Source organism: Setaria viridis, chromosome 8 (genome assembly GCF_005286985.2).
Source record: "Setaria viridis chromosome 8, Setaria_viridis_v4.0, whole genome shotgun sequence".
Taxonomy (NCBI): Eukaryota; Viridiplantae; Streptophyta; class Magnoliopsida; order Poales; family Poaceae; genus Setaria; species Setaria viridis.
In genome coordinates, this window is record NC_048270.2 from 7,746,942 (window position 1) to 7,764,917 (window position 17,976).

Genomic DNA, 17,976 nt, shown 5'->3' on the forward strand with positions numbered 1-17,976 from the left:
ATAAGTAAGTTTTCAAAAGTGAAGCACTGGTAAATCTACCTGTCCGTCCAACTTAGCAATAGCATGTGCTGGTCCATCATCGATTGCGGTCGCCATGGTAACAAACCCGAACCCTCGTGAACTCCTGGTTTTTATGTGGCACATGATCCTTGCATCGGCAACCTTGCCATGCTTACTAAAGAACTGTCGCAGTTGACAACTATCCACCTTCCGTGGCAGATTACCCACATAAATCCTGAAAAAGGGCCCGAATTGTGGCTCGGCTGCCTTTCTGTGCAAAGGCTCAAGCTTTTCTCTGATTTCCTGCATGCGCAAGCAAATGAGTGTAATTAAATACAGTAGCTAATACATTACGGACGCAATCTTTTCCTAATTTTATCTCCCAGCTAGACGTTTGTCATACTGCGAGACTCATCTACTAACAGATTTAGGAATACTACCAATGCAAGATCTGGAGTTTCCTGACTTTGAGCTATTTTAGTTTGGAGAAAAACATATCCACCACGAAGCGGGCAACCAAAGCACCGAAATAAATGTTACTAGTGCTCTAATGGAAGCTCCACAAACATGAACAATTAAAGATGAGATAGTGCATGTTTGGATTTGCACCTAGCTAGTTACCTCAGTTGAGGCGATGGAAGGTTGTGGCGTGAGCCACATACAGGCCTCCTCGCTCCATTCAGCCGGTAGTTGCCTGACGAGTTCTGACTTGCCATTGTGGAAGTTGTACCTGAACACGCGGCACCTCTCGAGTGATGACTTGCTCCAGATCCCCCCATAGAGCTGGCTCTTGACCACAAAGTAGGCACACCCGCCACTGCTAGCGCCAAACCGTATAGCATCCACCGCGAAGCTGGTCGGCTTCCCAAGGAACAAGATGCGATCGACCAAACTCCTGTCATCCTTCTTCACCCACTTTGGTTTGCTGCCTTCCACATCCTGCAGTGCATATACTGACACCAACAAACCTTTTACAAAGCTGTCAACGCTATGATCTTCCGGGCCCAAGTCGATGTGGTAGCTGTACATGTGGCGGTGCACATCGTTGACTAGAACAAATGCCAGAAGAAGCTCGCCTCCAGACTCCAAGAGGTAGCTGGATTGCAATGACTTGCCATTTTGCCTATAATACGATGGCACTTGGATCGACCATGAACGGTGATCGCTGGTAAGATTGTCGACCTCCCTCGTCTCGATGCACCAAGAATCCTGGTGGTTGCATACAACGATCTTACCATCGTGGTAGGCGATGCCGCAGTCGCGGCCATCTCTTCTGGGATAGAAGGCGGACAGGTCTTTCCGCACCACCGTCCACGCCGCGTCGCCGATACGCAGAACAGCTGCGTTCAGGTTGGGCAGATAATACCTGTCGACAGGACCAAACACGTACATAGAGATGGTGCCGTCGCCGGAAACCCGGCCGACGGCGTAGTTCTCCCACCGCTTGGTCTCGCCGTCGGATGGCAAGCGAGGTAGGGGTGCGGCGCCGGCAGATCCGGTGAGAAGGTCGTCGGCGCCGACGAGGCAGCTAGAGCTAGGCCAGGCGGTGGTGAGGGTTGAGGCGGCGGTGCCGTCCACCGGGCTGACCACCCATCTCCTGTCTCGGACCCATATATCAGTGGCGGTGGCGGCGGCGCGTCGGCTGGACCTGGAGGAGAAGATGCAGCGAGCCCTCCGGCGTTTGCTGGAGTCCGGCGGTGAGAGGAGCCATGGCAGGAACGCAGGACGGCACGGTGGCGGTGGGAGGGTGTCGTGCCAGGACGTGCACGCGGCGTGGAAGCGGATGTACTCGGTGGCGGTGGGGAGGCGGCGCGAGATGTCGCGGAGGAGATCCAAAGGTAGGTCCGCCCATGAACGCCAGGCCGCGTCGTCCGGCTGCGCTGCCGCGGGCATCACGGATCCAACCGGATACTTCTGTTGCGTGGCCCCGAACCCGAAGTGAATACAATTGCTCTATGTATGAGGACAAGCGTTCGCGACGATAAGTTGGAGTCGTGCTCCAGCTACCTCACATGACCTCAATGATCTGAATGTTGACAAGTACTTAGTATATCTCAATAATTTGCGAACACACAGGAAATCAGAGAAAGGCTAAATGGTTTAGAAATTGAAAGCTTGCAGAGAAGCATCGCAGATGGCGCTGTTTTGATTTTGATCTGTTTGCCTCCCTGGCAATCATACAAATCTTTGAGTTGCTTAGCCGACAGGAAAATTTTTGCATTGACTAGGATATTTGTCTCATATTATAAATCTTTGCGTTTTTGCTGTAAAATGAAACCATACATCTTCTATTTTTTGGTTCTACTATATCTGTATATAGTTTAATTAGGACCTGCCTTGGGAAGGATGTCTCCCAGAATGTTTTGATCACTATTGGGTTTGGATTAATCAATATAAAAAATTATTTCACAATGAATATAATAAAATACCTATTCGGTGCTTCATATAAACTTGGTCAAACTTTATGTTCTGACTTAAATAAAGCTAGAATTACTTGTTTTATGGGACGAAAAGAGTAGAGTACTCTTGCTTTTGTATGCCAATCTGGCATGCCTTAAGACAAAGTTGGAATGATTTATTTTGTATAATACTTTTTCATCCACAGTCCATTTTAAGTGCCAAGTTTCGCTATCAACGACGAGGAACAGCTCAGTACCAACCACCAGTGTCTAGGTCCGTCTATACAGTTGGTAAATTAAATGCAATGGTTGATATACCGCCCCGACATTTGATCACAAGTCTGCATAGTCAGATGTTTGGATGTTACAGATGAGAATATGACAAAGTAGTTGTAGTAAAGTAGCAAGCAGAAGACAAATACGGCAAGAATAATGTAGTTGATAATTACAAATAGTCCATTAAAGACCAGCAAGTTTGTTCTACAGTTCTGCAAACATAAGTGCAAATGTTTGAACTATTATTTGAGAGAAATAATTTTATTTTATTCCAACATTGGAACAGTTGTTTACAACGCTAATGTCTCCACTCGCAGAATGTATATATTATTGTTGTGTAGTAGCCCTGATTACTTATAATTTATTGATTTATTTATAATATCTTTAATATGAAAGGAAATTGTTACCTTGTTACGTCCTCAGTGCTAGAGAAAAATATCATGTCCGGAATGTGACTCTCTTGAAGTTCAACGATTGCCACAATCCTATTTGATCAGGAGTCCACAATTAGTTGTATATCTTTTTAGAGGGTCATAAAAATTATGAAGTTCAATATGCGATGTTCTTGTTCATTCTACATTGATAAGGAAACAAGAACAAATTATTTGGTTCTCTTTAAGGAAAACTTCTAATTATTTCAAGAAGCCACCTTGCTCGATGTGAAATTAATAATTTTCTGCATGCTGGCCAGGTGCCACCTGTGTTCATATACATAGACAGGCAGACAGCAAAGAAGGGGTATCTATGTATCTATGTCAGTACTAATCACAATCTCAAAGGAAAATCCGATGTCAATTAGAGAAAAAAAACAAATTTATCTAACACATTGTCCGATGTCAATTAGAGAAAAAAGAACAAATTTATCTAACACATTGATCCACCGCAGATTTAGGGTCTGTTTGGCATGGCTCCACTTCAGAACTCCACCAAAAAATCTAGCCAAACACCTCAACTCCAAAACTCCATGGAGCAACAAACTCCATGAAGCTGTAGTGCAAATGGAGGTGGAGTTTTGGAGCACCTCTTTTGCTGCTCCAAGACTCTCTATTTCGAACCTCCTCGTGGAGTTGGTGGGTAATTACCCACCAATGCCACTGGTTACACAAAAAAACGTTTCAATCTGTTCCTCCCGAGCTCCCACCCGTGCCTATTTCCCCATCCCCGTGGCCGCCTCCCTGCCGCCCGTCGCCGCCCCATCCCGTCGCCTGTCGCCGCCCCGCCCTCGTCGCTGTCGAGCCCCGCTGCCCGTCGCCGCCCCGCCCCTGTCGCCGCCGTCGCCGGCCCCGTGGCCGCCTCCCTGCCGCCCGTCGCTACCCCGTCCTGTCACCCGTCGCCGCCCCGCCCCCGTCGCCGCGCTCCGCCCCCGTCGCCCGTTGCCGTCGAGCCCCGCCGCCCGTCGCCGAGCTCCGCCCCCGTCGCCCGTCACCACGCCACACCCGTCGCCACCTAGCCCCGCCGCCCGTCACCACCCCGACCCCGTGGCCGCACAGCTTGCCGCTGGCCGGCCCCGTCGCCGACCCGGCCCCGTGGCCGCCCAGGCCGCCGTCGACCGGCCCCGTCGCCGCCCCGGCCCCGTGGCCGCCCAAGCCCCGCCGGGCCGTCGCGGTGGATAAGGGAGGGGCGCGGTTCCGCGTCAAGCTCGTCGCGACCGATGACGCTAGTGGCGGTCGCGGCAGCGCGTCCGTGGCTTACGGCGAGAACGTCGCTGCTAGTATCTTCGAGGCAGGCACGCAGCTGTTTGTCAGCCACAGGACCTTCCTGTCGTTCGACGCCGATGGCTCCATCCCGTCGAGACGCATATCCCTCGTGGCTTTGTTTGTCGTCGCGCTCTACTTGTATGTGTGCAAGAGGTATCCATCAGAGAAGATGGGATAGAAAGGATGACAAGTGGGGCTTGAATTGGGGGGCAACAATGGCAATCTACACTGAAATCGGTCTTTTTTGGAGCTAAGAGCACCCATCTAGCCAAACACCCCATTTTATTTCTGGAGTTTTGGAGTGGAGCTGGCTCCACCTGGAGTTCTGGAGTGGAGCAGCTCCACCTAGAGCTGGAGCCATGTCAAACAGGACCTTAATCTTCACCAAGAGAGTACAACTAATCGTTACGTATTCCTACCATGAAGCAGCAAAATTATCTCGCAGATCCACATAGGGTTTGTGTGTTGTTTGGTTTCAATTCATCTTCATGTAACACGTATCTCACATGTCTAAGTAGTATAGTATTCAGATAGTTTATGGTAGATATGTCTTAGTGGTATAGTATTCAGATAGTTTCAATTCATGTGCAAAATACATTATGCTTATTTGCACATTTGACATTATGCTAGACTAGTTGTCACAAGAGGATAATATCTCTCTGATAGTTGAATATACTATAATTCTTTTTGGAAACCCTAACAAATAAATGAAAACAGACTGGTGGAACTCTATTTTCTAATTGTGTTTTTGGTAAAATAGAGGCCCCGATAGGATTTAACTATTAAAAAGATATACAGAAAAGAGAATACTTAAAAATTTGAGTATTCTAGATGGATAAGACTCGACACATGTTTCAGGTTTCTGCTTATCTTTCTTTTATACAACATAAATTCGGTTCATGAAACTATCATTTAAAATAGAGGGCATTTGCCACTGAAAAAAGGTTACTGTGTGCAGGCAGAGTGCAGCAGAAATTAATAATTTTCCGTATTCAGAAAATTAAATATCTATCGATGAAACAAAGGTAAATAATGTTTAGTTTTATCCTGTAATAAATTAGAGTTTCCTTATGGAAGGTATATAACTACCTCTGCTCACAACTATTATTTATAGGTAACTTTTAGCATGCTAACAAGCTTGGTGAGAGCAAGCCTGGTGCTGATGTTCATATATATGGCCGTCAAATTAAGCAGGATAATTTAGTTACCTGTAGGCCCTGGTATCCCACAAACAAACGATGCTGCCATCTGAATGGCTAGTAGCCAATATTGGAAGTGTTGGGTGGCATGCCATGTCGTATATGTCCCAGCCGCTCAGGCCAAGTCTGTGAACACATTCCTTCGTCTGTAAATTCCATATCTGATTCAAAAAGGCAAATTAATATGCAAGTTATCGTCTCCTACGCAAATGGAAGTTTATTAATATAATGTTTACTATTGCTCCCAACGGAAATGAATGCTACACATACCAATGCTCTGTTTTTGTCTTTGGTCTGCAGGTGATTAGTTGTAACCATGGTGTGCCACTGAGTATCATCACAAAGATAACCGGCCTTCTTCATCCCCTCCATCGTGGTGACAGGATCCGAAGAATCAATCTTCCAGAGCTGCAAATTTAATGTAGCTTGTAACAGTATCTACTCCATCCGTTCCAAATTGTAGGTCGTTTTGGTATTTTTAGGTGCATAATTTTTTGCTATACACCTAAATATAGAATATATCTTGATGCATAATAATATCTATGAATCTAAAAAACTAAAATGTCCTACAATTTGGAACGGAAGGAGTATCGACGATTCTTCTCACTCACATATATATAGTGCATGTAATAAGAAATAATGAAAGAGCCAAGCAAACCTTCAGCGTGTTATTATAGTCATTGGAAACACTAGCGAATCCGTTGGTGTCCCTTGGGTTCCAAGAGAGATGGTGCAGCCTTGTGTTGGGCATGTTAATTGTCCGAGTGCATATCCACGCCTGGCCCCAGTCCCAAAGTTTGATTGGAGTGCCCACAAAAGTTGACGCTGTTAGCAGGAATTGGCAGGATGGGTGAACAGACAACACGTCGACAGGATGTCTGTCATGGTGAGCTATGAATTCCTTGACCTTCCCCATTGTTGTGTAAGTGTAGACATGGACCGATCCATCATCATCCCCGGATACCAGCCAATGCTCTCGAGCGATAAATTTTGCTGATCGAACAACGAGACACTTGTCATTAGGACGAACAGAGCTTGCCCGTGATGAGTCATGCTGGTGGCGTCGATACCCTCTTCCACCTCCCCACCCATGGCCTCCTCTACTCCCTGCCAATGTCGTCGTCCTTGAAGCCTCATCACCTTGTCGCCCATATCTTGCCCCAACATCCTTGCCTCGGCGCCAGTGTCCTGCATCGACCCTACCCTGTGCAAACATTCCCGATTCCACACCCCTACCCCAACTTTGCCATTTACCCGTAGATTTTAGCACCTGGCCGCCTTGCACATATCCTGGTCGTGCCACCTCGACTCTGCCCTCCGATGCAGCAGCCCCACCCCAGCTTCGCCCATGTCTGGTGGTTGAAAGCACCTCACTACCACCCACCACCGGGCCAACCTCGTATTGGGGATATAGGTTTGGTGGGAGGCTGTACACTGGATCCCTAAACCTTGCACCATTAACCAAGGGGTCTTCTTGTCTGACACCAAAGGGATGGGTGGAATGGTGATATTGTAGGGAAGCCGCCACTGTCCGGGGCTGGTGGAGTAGGTTCCTGCGGACATGGATTTGGGGTTCACGGGATGGGCCTATCCCTCTTGTTCGGTTAATCCCCTCCCCAAGGGAATTGAGGGGGGTTGAAGGGGATTGAGACGGAGTTTGACTCATCCGATCCTCTTGGATCCCCTTCGATCCGAGCAAGAAGGTCCTAGTGGGTTCATTGGTGATCTGAACCACCGCCACCCTCTCCTGCCAAACAATGAAGTACTGCTTAATTACTATCGCGCACTGAAAGTGAGCTGGGTAGAGAAACGTAGGAGTATTACTGATACCTGCGTCTGATAGTTCCAAATGGAAACACTACCTCCTTTCTGACTCGCCAATAACCTGTGATATGCATGTAGTGTAATGGAATAAGAATTAAAGACTAAGCCATTTGTTTGACTAGAATTTTGTAGTAAAATAAAAAAGGTGAATCCACATACACAGAATGCCATTTGGACCATCACTCACCATGTCTTGGTGGGGTGCACGTCTGTGATGGCTTGAATGTCGCAAAATGACGTCCGCTTTGGCATGAACTGATGATACACCACAATAAGAAGAGATGACAGAAATTAACCGAAAACACTCTATCGCACTGACGTTTTCTGTGTATTTTTGCCAAGACACATGCCGCTACAACTACTTTTGGCTATGAGGTCGCACGAGCAGAATAAATTATGAAAAACTCACCTTGTAGTTGGCAATCACTGCCTGGCAGCATGCTGGGTCACCTATGGAAGCTGTTAGTACCACCCGGTTCACCATGGCCCCCAACTCCTGAGCTCTATTCAGAAGATCGCTCTCCATGTTGGATGCCTTCATCAACTTTTCGATGTGTTCCTTCTGTCTCATGACGATCATCAGAACAACAAACTTGCCTGTGTTCAAAAGTGGCAGCCTCTGTAACTCCTTCATTGTCATAGGCACGGCCAAAGTGGAATGTGGGTCCATCATTTCAGAGAAATACGAGAACGTGTCTTGGAAAGACTCGTTCCCACACATAATAGGAAAACCAAAGCCCAAGCGTCTATCTGGATAGCTCAGTGTAATCCAGACGCCAACGTAATATTCTGTTCTGTTGGTAAGGGTCACTGCACATCGGATGAGCTTGTTTGGCTCGAAGGGGAAGCAGAGTTGCCGAGGATAGACATCCAGTAGCTTGCTAATCTGAGACGACCGGAATCGATGGAGCATGTAAATATTATAAGGCATCAAACACTTATAATTAATATGCATCAACCCTGTGCTTAATTTAAAACTAACTCACCTCATCGTCAGTGCTTGTCTCTCCAGGTCCCTTGCCTACATCGGGTATTTGCTGTAGTGGGGATGATGGTCCAGATACAGATATGGACTCCGCGTCATCAAACAGGCCGTAGACAAAACTGTTTCCCTACACAGCAGTTGATATCATGTAGAGGCAACGTCGTCTCGTAGCAACCAATAAAGTTCTTGCTTGAAGAGGAATTATTGAGTACACATTTCACATTTTCAGGTACATACCGTGTATGGGAAACTAGATGCATGGCAGCTTTTGCATTTGCATATATAGGCCACATGTTTAAGGATTAGCCAATTTTACTATTCTTTCCTTTTGAACAATTAATATTGTCCACATTAAGATAGGACAAGTCCTTAAAACTACAATTTAGTTTGATTGCTAATTTTCTTGCAATATTACAATAACTAATTACAGACTTTTTTACCTCCAAATTAATCTTCAAGGGATGCAGTAGAAAAAAATTTAAAACCCTGAAATTCTTTCCAAAATTAGAAATTTCTAGCCATCAGCTCAGCAAACTCGACAAATTATTAACAATAATAGCCTTGGAATCTATCGTGCTTCCTAAATGTTGCAAGTAGTTGATAACGAGGGAATGAGCGGGACAAAATTGGAATGTTGTATTAATTTAGTTGGAATGTGTTTACATATATATACATGATGTAAAGAGCCTTCGACAAATATGGTGGAAACTGTCACATCCGCCCGCGCTCACATCTGCACTCACGATCCTAGCAACCACCTCTATGTGGTGTGGGACGGGGATGAGGCACGTGTTGAGATGGATGAGAGCATCCATTCAAAATATTTTATTACACTATATATTACCGACCACTATCATAATGTAAATAATCTAAAGCTATGTCTTATCTATAAAAATAATCTGATGTAACGTATTTAAATGAACACCTATTTATTATCTAAAACAATCATCTAAATTACCCACCCCACCATTATTAAAAAGTAAGCTAAAACTCATGTTAATGTTTCAACTTAAGACATGCTAGATAAATATGGAGGTGTGATACAAAAGGAAATTTGTCAAGTTTTTTATCACAACTGCGAATTGTGCTCCTCAATTGGGAGCAAGATACATATGAGCATGGAAACGGCTTCTAGGACAAACCGTGCATAGATGATAGATCCATGTGCATGTAGGCATGCGTTTGAACATAAGGACTCCAAGAGCAGTACGGCTATGCGTGGGACATGGGAGTTTCCGTCGAGCCCATTAACGAGAAGCATACACTTTCCTTTTCTTAATTCCAGTTTTCTTCTTTAGTTAAATTTTCCAATACATATTTGTATACTCTTAATTTTATTTTTTTCCGTTACCTAACATGTGCTCCAATTGCTTGCATGGAAGGATATATTGTTAACTGGGAACCTGAGTGGCATATTCCCCAGTCAGATCCGGCAAGGTATAAAATTAAACGGGTGTTTAGACAGTCTTTTCCTATCGTGTACCTGAGCACATACCCAAATTATGCATACTTTATTTCCCAATATATCATATACTAACAGCATTTTCAAGTAAATACTTGGTGGCTATCCAAATCTTCAATGTCCAAATGATTAGTATCTGCCCTCCGAGCAATTCCGAGGTACTGCACAACCAAGTAACCAATCTCAAACAATTCAAACTATTATAACCCCTATAGCGCTTGATTGTGAGAGAGTCCATTGTGCTCGACGAAACCTGATCTCAAGCGACACTAAAGAGCCTTGGAAGTGCCTGATCACCAGAACGTCCAAAGTGCTCGATGGGGTGTTCGATCTCAAGTGGGTCCATGGTGCTCTATAACTCTAAAAGAGCTTCATGGTAAGAGATTCCCTTGTGCTTTACCAAGTATTTGATACCGAGTGAGTCCAATATACGTCAAAGTACCATCATGAGAGGGCCCATTGTGCTCGATGGAGTGCTCGATTTCAAGTGATCAAAGTACTCATTGATGTTGCAACACCCTAATAATAGGCTCCATTCTTCTTAACGAAGTGCTGAACCTCAAGTGATCAAACTACTTATTAATTATCTCTATGTACTACCACGAGAGAACCTACAATCCACACAAACTATTCAATCTCAAGTGAATTCAATGTAATCATTTTACCAAACCCGTGGAACTTTTCCAAACGTGTTGGCCCGAACATGATGCTCGGGAATGCAGATTTACGATGTTCTCCAGTTGTTCCTCAAACTTTTACTATAAATATTTGCGAAGTCTATTTACTATTTTGAAGATTACCGGTTAGTATCACGTGGGCCGCATTTGTCACGCTCAAAGACCATGACCTTCAATGACGGGTCTAACGTATCAGATAAGTCATTTCAAGAATCCCAAGTTTTATTTCCTGCAATCTTTTCTCTACTCTCTATTCGATTACTAGTTAACCCGAATGGAGAGTAAGGGGCTACTGCAATACTCCTATCTTATAACCAAAAGTTATTTGTCATTTGCACTCTTATTTGCACTCTTTTTAAGGGACTAACGCATGGATGACCGCCCGAGCCTCAGCTGCAAGCACCCTAAAAAAACTCTGCATACCAAAATAGCCTGGACAAAACATAGACTCTGCATTCAGTTATATTGATCAAATTCCACTCTGAAACATAGATGCTCTTCACACAAACTAAAATAAGCTATCTATTTCTAAATGTTTCCATTCTATGGCATCCCGAGTGCATACTCAAGGGCTGGTATGTAATCATTTTATTCAAGTAATTTGAAACATGATAGGATTGAAGTAAAGACTGGTGGTGTACTCGAATGCTGTCAATCCATAAGTATGTGGATTCAAAGTTCCAACTACCCAAGACAAGTCCTGAACACCAACCAAACGTTCAGACTACAAGAGTTCGGACTTCAGAAGTCCTGAACTTAAAAGTCCCGAACATTGAACAAAAATTTGGACTTGTAGAATTTTGACTTCAAAAGTCCTAAACTAAAAAAAAATCCCACTCAAGGGCCCAACTTCAAGTGTCTTGACTTCAAAAGTCCTCAATACAAAAGTCTCAACCACCACCGACTACAAAGGTCTGAAGCACAAAGTTCCCAAAAACAGAAGTGTCCAATCACAAGAAAAAAACATTTACGGCAAAAATACTCAGGCATGGCATTAAATTTTCTTCAAAGCTCGTCTTCCAATATTCCACAGAGAGTGAGTTTTCCCTTCGACTTCAAACACATTGAGAATCTGGTGGATTCTGAACATGTTAAGTGTACAAGGGCCAGATGACCAAACACCTAGACCATCTTGGCAGACAAGCTCGGGGGGCTAATGACAATGCCATACTACTAGGGTAGCCCGTCCATGAGGATTATGAAGCATAGACTCCGATCAGGACAACTCCTTGCACGACATGGAATTGCACGACATGGAAGCCTGTTCAAGGAAGGATATCCTGAAGACTGGTAGAGTCCTAGTAGGATTAGAATCTTGTTTGTGAGGCAAGAAACACCTAGATATAAATAGCTAGGTAACCCTTTTTTTGTTGTAATCATCAAATATTTTGCCCAAAACCACCTTGTTAGTACCATTGTGCAACTTGCTAAGATAATATGGATCCCAAGTTCCCAACTCAATGTAGGGCTTTTACCCGACCTTGGAGGCTGAACCAGTATCAAACCTGGTTCCATTGTGTTCTACTGTGATTGCTCTTCACCCTATGTAGGGTATCCAACGAACCAAATATCTGCCGTAATCGTCAATAATTTTAATAGTAGCATGTTGCATATAATAGATTAATAGTTCAATATACAAGTATTCATGGGATTTTTTTCTTAAGTTTTTTGTTCAAGCTAAGGATTTGCACAGACATAGATGAATACATAGTCTATCAATTCATATTTTGAATGAGATATTTTATCGAATTATGGGATGAAACTTGAACTTCTCCACAGGTATCTTTGCCCGTGTTCATTCTTCCAAAGAGAATCGTGCACTGCTGGATCGAGATTCTTGATGCTCCAAATTGAAAGCTTCACGAGCCTAAATAGCCCTACAAAATGAGCTCCAAAAGCCTCCATTGGTATGCATAGCTCTCTTTGTGAAGCTCTCTGCGCCCCAAATCGACACGAAGCCCCACCGGATTTGACCCCAAATCGATGTGCAGACTAGTCGAATCTAGCTCTAAATTGATCCACAGCTCGTCCTCCTGATCCCTCTCGATATATGCACATCTGCTCTGTAACTTGGTCCCTGTGTTTGTCTCCCTAAAAATGTCACGTGCCAGATTGGAAGCAAGGAAACTCATCTTGCTTTGCTAAACAAGACCAGGCAAAGCTATGTAGGTTCCAAAAAATGCTCTAAGGGGGGTGCTCTGTTCCTCCAGTGAGGCTTGGCTCACCTTACTAAGTGAGGAATCCAAGTTAAGAACACGTTTGGGTTGCTATCTAACTCCTTTCGAGGCTTGTGCAAGCAAGTTTTGCTAGTGTTTTTCCTTACTATCATGTGGCATGGCATAGTTCTTGGTGAGTTCGCAAGGGAACTAGACAGACACTAACTCACCTTGTTACTTAGTCCCTCCGGTATGGTGTTTATTTGCTGCAGTGGGGATGGTGGTGCTGAGGCAGAAACGGACTGATCGTCGTCATCCACCAAATTACGAACGAAACCGTTGCCCTACATAGTAGAAGAGCATCAAAGCACATCACATCTCATAGTAACAAATTAAGATTATGCTTGAAGAAGAATCAACAAGTATAAATTTGATATTTTCAGGTAATTAATCACTCATGCACTATTTACATGGAAAACAGGAGGGGTTGCCCCCTACTACCACGCTATATTACAGATAAAAGCAACATGCATGGTGGCACGCTATTCATTTGCACGGGCCAGATGTTTGAGGATTAACCACCTGTTTTGCATGTCAGATATATGGAATAAAATTAGTGAATCGAGTCTGGAGGCAGAAACAGTTAAGTCACCTCAAGACTTTGTCCCGCTGGTCCCCTGAGTACACAAGTTATTTGTTGCTGCTGCTGCTGCTGCTGGGATGATGCTGTTGGAAAAACAGCTTCTGTCTGCACATCGCATGCCGACATGGAGACTGAGGAACTACTTGCCTACAGAGTAAGTGAAGATGACGACACTAAGATCTCTTATTCTCTTGAGAAATAAGTTATATTTGTGTATGACAAGGAACCAACGAAATTTAAGCTAATTGGAAGGCTGGGACACGCAACTGCAGGGTAACACCCACTTATCGGATTTCCATCAACTTGAAGTCAAGTAGCTGTGGAAACATGTTCTCTTTTCCTGGAACAAGCAAGAGTTTTCAAGAACTAACTAACCTCAGTGGTGCTTGGCTCTCCATGTCTCTTGGGCTGCAACGAAGATGGTGGTCTTGAATCAGATGTAGACTGCGCCTGACCCACGAAATTGTGAACAAAACCGTTTCCCTACGCAGCAGACAGCAGTTGAAGATCATGAAGGTATAGTTCCTAAAAAATGATTTTTGGGTAATCACCCAGTTTAAGAAACTAGGTTGTGACATATACATTGGACCACACCAAGGTTTGAGGATTAATCTATTTTATTTTTTTTCAGTAGACTGCTAACAACCCTGTTTTGCTTCCCAGATGTAAGAATGAATGTTCTCATGTTGAAACAAATAACTCACCTCAATACTTTTCTCTCCTGGTTCCCTGAGTACACTAATTATTTGCGGCTGGTGGTGCTGCTGGGAGGATGGTGCCGCATAAACAGATAATGACACCACGTCCTCTGCCGCCTTGGAGATTAAACTACTTGCCTATATATACAAGGTAATTGTAAATGTAGACACGATATCGAGTAAAACCAATTATATATATTTGTGTATGCTAAGAAATCGGTGTCAGTAAGCTCCGCATTTCATGCTAATTTGAAGGCCTATGGGAGCATAGCTGCAGGATAACAACCATTATGGGTTTCCATTATCGTGAAATCAAACAGCTGCGCAAGTTTGTTTTAGTTCTCCAGGTCCCTTGGATTCATTATTTGCTATTCCCTGCAGCTGCGAATGGATGCTTCTGCAGAAACTGCCATCGACTGCACCTTATCTACCAGCTTCGCCGCAGAGATACTAGCCTAAGGAAACGGGGAGCACGAGAACATAGAAAAATCTTAAGAAAACAACTGCTGTGTTTCTGCATGACGAGTAATTAATGACGTAAAAACTTCAACCTTAATTTCCTGCGAATTCATACTTGTTTCCAGTGGCAATAAAGGTCACAGTCCCGAGGTAGCGATGTGGGTTTATGTTCCACAATGGACCACATTAACCAATTGTCTCTACAACTAATAAATCAAGGATTATATTCCCGTTGGATGCACCCTTTCGACGGCCAGATTGTCTGACGGACAGCTTAAATTAGCTTGATGCACCCTTTCGGCGGCATGATGTAAAATGCCTAAGCATAGAATCCATGATGACAAAATACCAGAAGTAAGGCTGCTACTATCTCTAGAGAAGGCTTTTGCTAGCTGGAGCGCCTAGAATGTTTCGTAGTGCATGTTGGATGCCAGATGGAGTACACTGTTCTAATTAAGTATTTTGTGATTCCGAAAAATCCAGCTACAGGAGGCCCTTTAATAGGGAGTTCATCCTATTTCGGCCAGAATGCGATTTGAAACATAAGCTGCACGCAAAGTAACAACAAATTGCCATTGTAAAATCACTTGCAAATTTATAGATAACCATGCACATTGGAGTTCATCCAATTTTAGCCAGACTGAATGATTTGGAACATAAGTTGCATGCAAAGTATACAATTTGACATCTCGTTTAACATTTTTTAATGAACAGAAATTGTAGACTCATATGTTATATTGGTTAGATGTAGTGAAGAACAGGATCAGCTCCTCTACCACTACTGAAGAACTGAATTTTAAGACCGGTTGGGACCCCACCCCTATCCACCCTACTACCAGACTCACAACCAGTACCACGAATCGGGTCTATTGAGTACGTACTCAAAAGTAGGATGAATCTTAAAAGCCGAATGGACATATTCCATTGTCAATTTTAAATACTATGTTGAGTCAAAGCGCACACAGCATCTATGTTACTACTGAATCAATCAATATCTAGTACAAACAAATTATTGGTGATGGGATAAAGCATTGAATGCTCATATACCTGTTGTACTGAAGAACTTTTATTCCTTGATTGGTGTAAAACAAGAGAAACCGTCTGAACTTCTCTTTCCTTAACATCCAACATTTCAATGACTGAATTAATAGTAGGTCTTTTATGTTGATCATCGTCCGCACACAGTTGTGCTACATCAATGCATCTCTTCAGTTGTGGGCCTACATCCAGTGATTTGTACCACTGCAAGATTTAAGCTAAAACTGAGAAACAAAGAACATACAATCCATTTCATTGGTTCTCCAAGAAACCAACAAGCTCTAGATCGGCTAACGTGTTGATTAGGAATAAATATAATGTAAATACAATAAGCTATAACAAGAGAAAATAATTCCATCGATAACTAATTTGTTGCTGTATATAGGGTATTTTTTTGACCTAAAAATCAGTAGACCAATGGATTGAAATTCAGTGATCCAATGATGCAACACATGGTACCCCTCGCATCACCGAATCTATTTTCCATGTGCCAATTGCTGCCATGCCACCTCATGACAAAAAATCAAATATTAAGAAAATAAGACCTCATTTACCAGTGATGACAAATATATAATTTTTGGGAACATGGGATTGCAGCCATTGGAAAAAAGTGATTCAACACATATTTGAAAATTACAAGCAGTCTGCTTGTTAGTTTTTTAATGGAATATGCTGGAAAGCATTATTGTTGGTGAGTGTTGGTATCATTCTGTTAATCTAGTTAATATTTTAATCAGCACTATTACATCTGCATTACCATGATACCGATATGTTGCACTGCACAGATCTAATTCTAGTTTTGTCTGCAGTTATATTATGGAAGGTAAAGTCTTTACATATTTAATGAATGGGATGAAAATGGTTGTGCGAAACTTGCTTACGCTTTCAAAATTGGATAAATCATTACTTCCTTTTAATATGTTTCTGATTATGATACCCAAACTAAATATGTCTGACTTGAATGAAATTTCTCCTCTATTCCAATATTCTGGTGCAATATATCCCCTGCATTACAATACATGAGTTTGAAGCGTAAAGTCATAAATAAAAAAACTGCAGAACTGAGTTCTCAAGACAGGTTCCTTACAATGATCCACGGATATTTTCAGTGATTTTTCTAGACTGCGCTCCACTGAAGCGTCTCGATAAGCCAAAGTCTGTTATTTTTGGAACCATGTTAGCATCCAGCAAAATATTTGCTGGCTTGAGATCAAGGTGATTAATGCGTTCTTCATTGTGAAGATATTGCAAACCCTGGCAAATTCCGAAAATCAATTCATAATGTATCTCCCATTCACGTCTGCGATTCTCATCTGTCAAATATGTATATTAAGAGAATTTAAGAAACAAGAAGATCATCTCATAATAAGAAAACTAACATGACATCCTGAGTAGTTGGTTTCAGTAAACATGGGATTAAACAGATAATGTTGCAGAATTCTTACCTTTTAAATAATCATGAAGACTCTGATTAGGTATGTACTCAAAGCAAAGGAATCTTCGTCTCTCTTCTGCCAAGACAAACTTTCCTTTATGCTCTACCAGTTGTTGTGTTGTATCAGAGCAATACCCTAAACATCTCACTATATTTTTGTGTTTAACCCTTCTTAAACATTGTAGTTCATCCCCAAATTGCACATCAGAAAAATCGCCTGTTCGAAAAAGTTTCTTCACAGCTACTTTCATATCTTTAATATTACCCTGTTTAACATAATTGACATCACACTGACATCAGAATTTAGTTCAGTCACTTAAATCTTTCAATAAACATTTAGGATGTCCAGAAAAATAGTTATACCATATAGACTACTCCAAACCCACCGCTGCCAATCACTTCGGAGAAATTTTTTGTAATATCTTCTAAAAGATTATGTGATAGCTGGATTGGGTCTGCACATGCATCCAACAAAACTCGCTCCAAGGCTGCAAACTCAACCTCTTTCTGATCCATTTCAACTAGTACAGCCTGCTTTTTTTTCCCTCTTAAAAGAACAAAAATATAACAACAGCATATTGTTACAATAGAGAACACCAATATAACTAATAAAATGTAGAAGCCCTATATTGTTATATATACATGCATATATGTATATTTGTACTACATAGAGTCTAGTGTAAAATGAGCATAAGTTCATTCGCTGTCCATGCTTCATACACCCTCAGCTGCATATATAATTGCATCCAAGAAAGTCTGGGCTGTATACATTCGTACAACCTTAATACATGGATTATAGTTACCCTTTTAGTTTGTACAACGACTGATAGATTTCTTACATGTTGTAATTATCGTACATAGTAAACATTAATAGTTTTGTTCATACATAATACAATTGTAGGTCAAACTTCATTTATTTACTTAAAAACTGTGCAGCATTATTAAGCTCGTAACTTTGTTTTGTCATCTACATATAGAATGGGCACTTTGATGATGTAGCATCCAAACTGTGTTTTGCAGAGTTCAAA

At 42.6% G+C, this 17,976-nt stretch overlaps 2 protein-coding genes across 2 annotated transcripts; both read right to left on the reverse strand.

The window, feature by feature from the left end:
* Positions 1-569: 569 nt before the first annotated feature.
* On the reverse strand, positions 570-2,048 carry LOC117834253 (uncharacterized). Its single transcript, XM_034713873.2, has one exon. The coding sequence runs from the start codon at positions 1,891-1,893 to the stop codon at positions 610-612; it is 1,284 nt and encodes a 427-aa protein (XP_034569764.2). The 5' UTR covers positions 1,894-2,048; the 3' UTR covers positions 570-609.
* A 3,528-nt stretch (positions 2,049-5,576) lies between these two features.
* LOC117834254 (uncharacterized) lies at positions 5,577-17,464 on the reverse strand. The gene is made up of 16 exons (XM_072290222.1): positions 17,312-17,464; positions 16,959-17,214; positions 16,601-16,826; positions 16,395-16,518; positions 15,523-15,717; positions 14,023-14,154; positions 13,694-13,801; positions 13,328-13,465; positions 12,906-13,019; positions 9,938-10,003; positions 8,382-8,507; positions 7,805-8,281; positions 7,583-7,650; positions 7,402-7,456; positions 5,842-5,979; positions 5,577-5,732 (listed from the first exon to the last, which is right to left on the reverse strand). Exons 1-16 carry the CDS (start codon positions 17,462-17,464, stop codon positions 5,577-5,579), a joined length of 2,532 nt encoding a protein of 843 aa, XP_072146323.1.
* Positions 17,465-17,976: the final 512 nt, after the last annotated feature.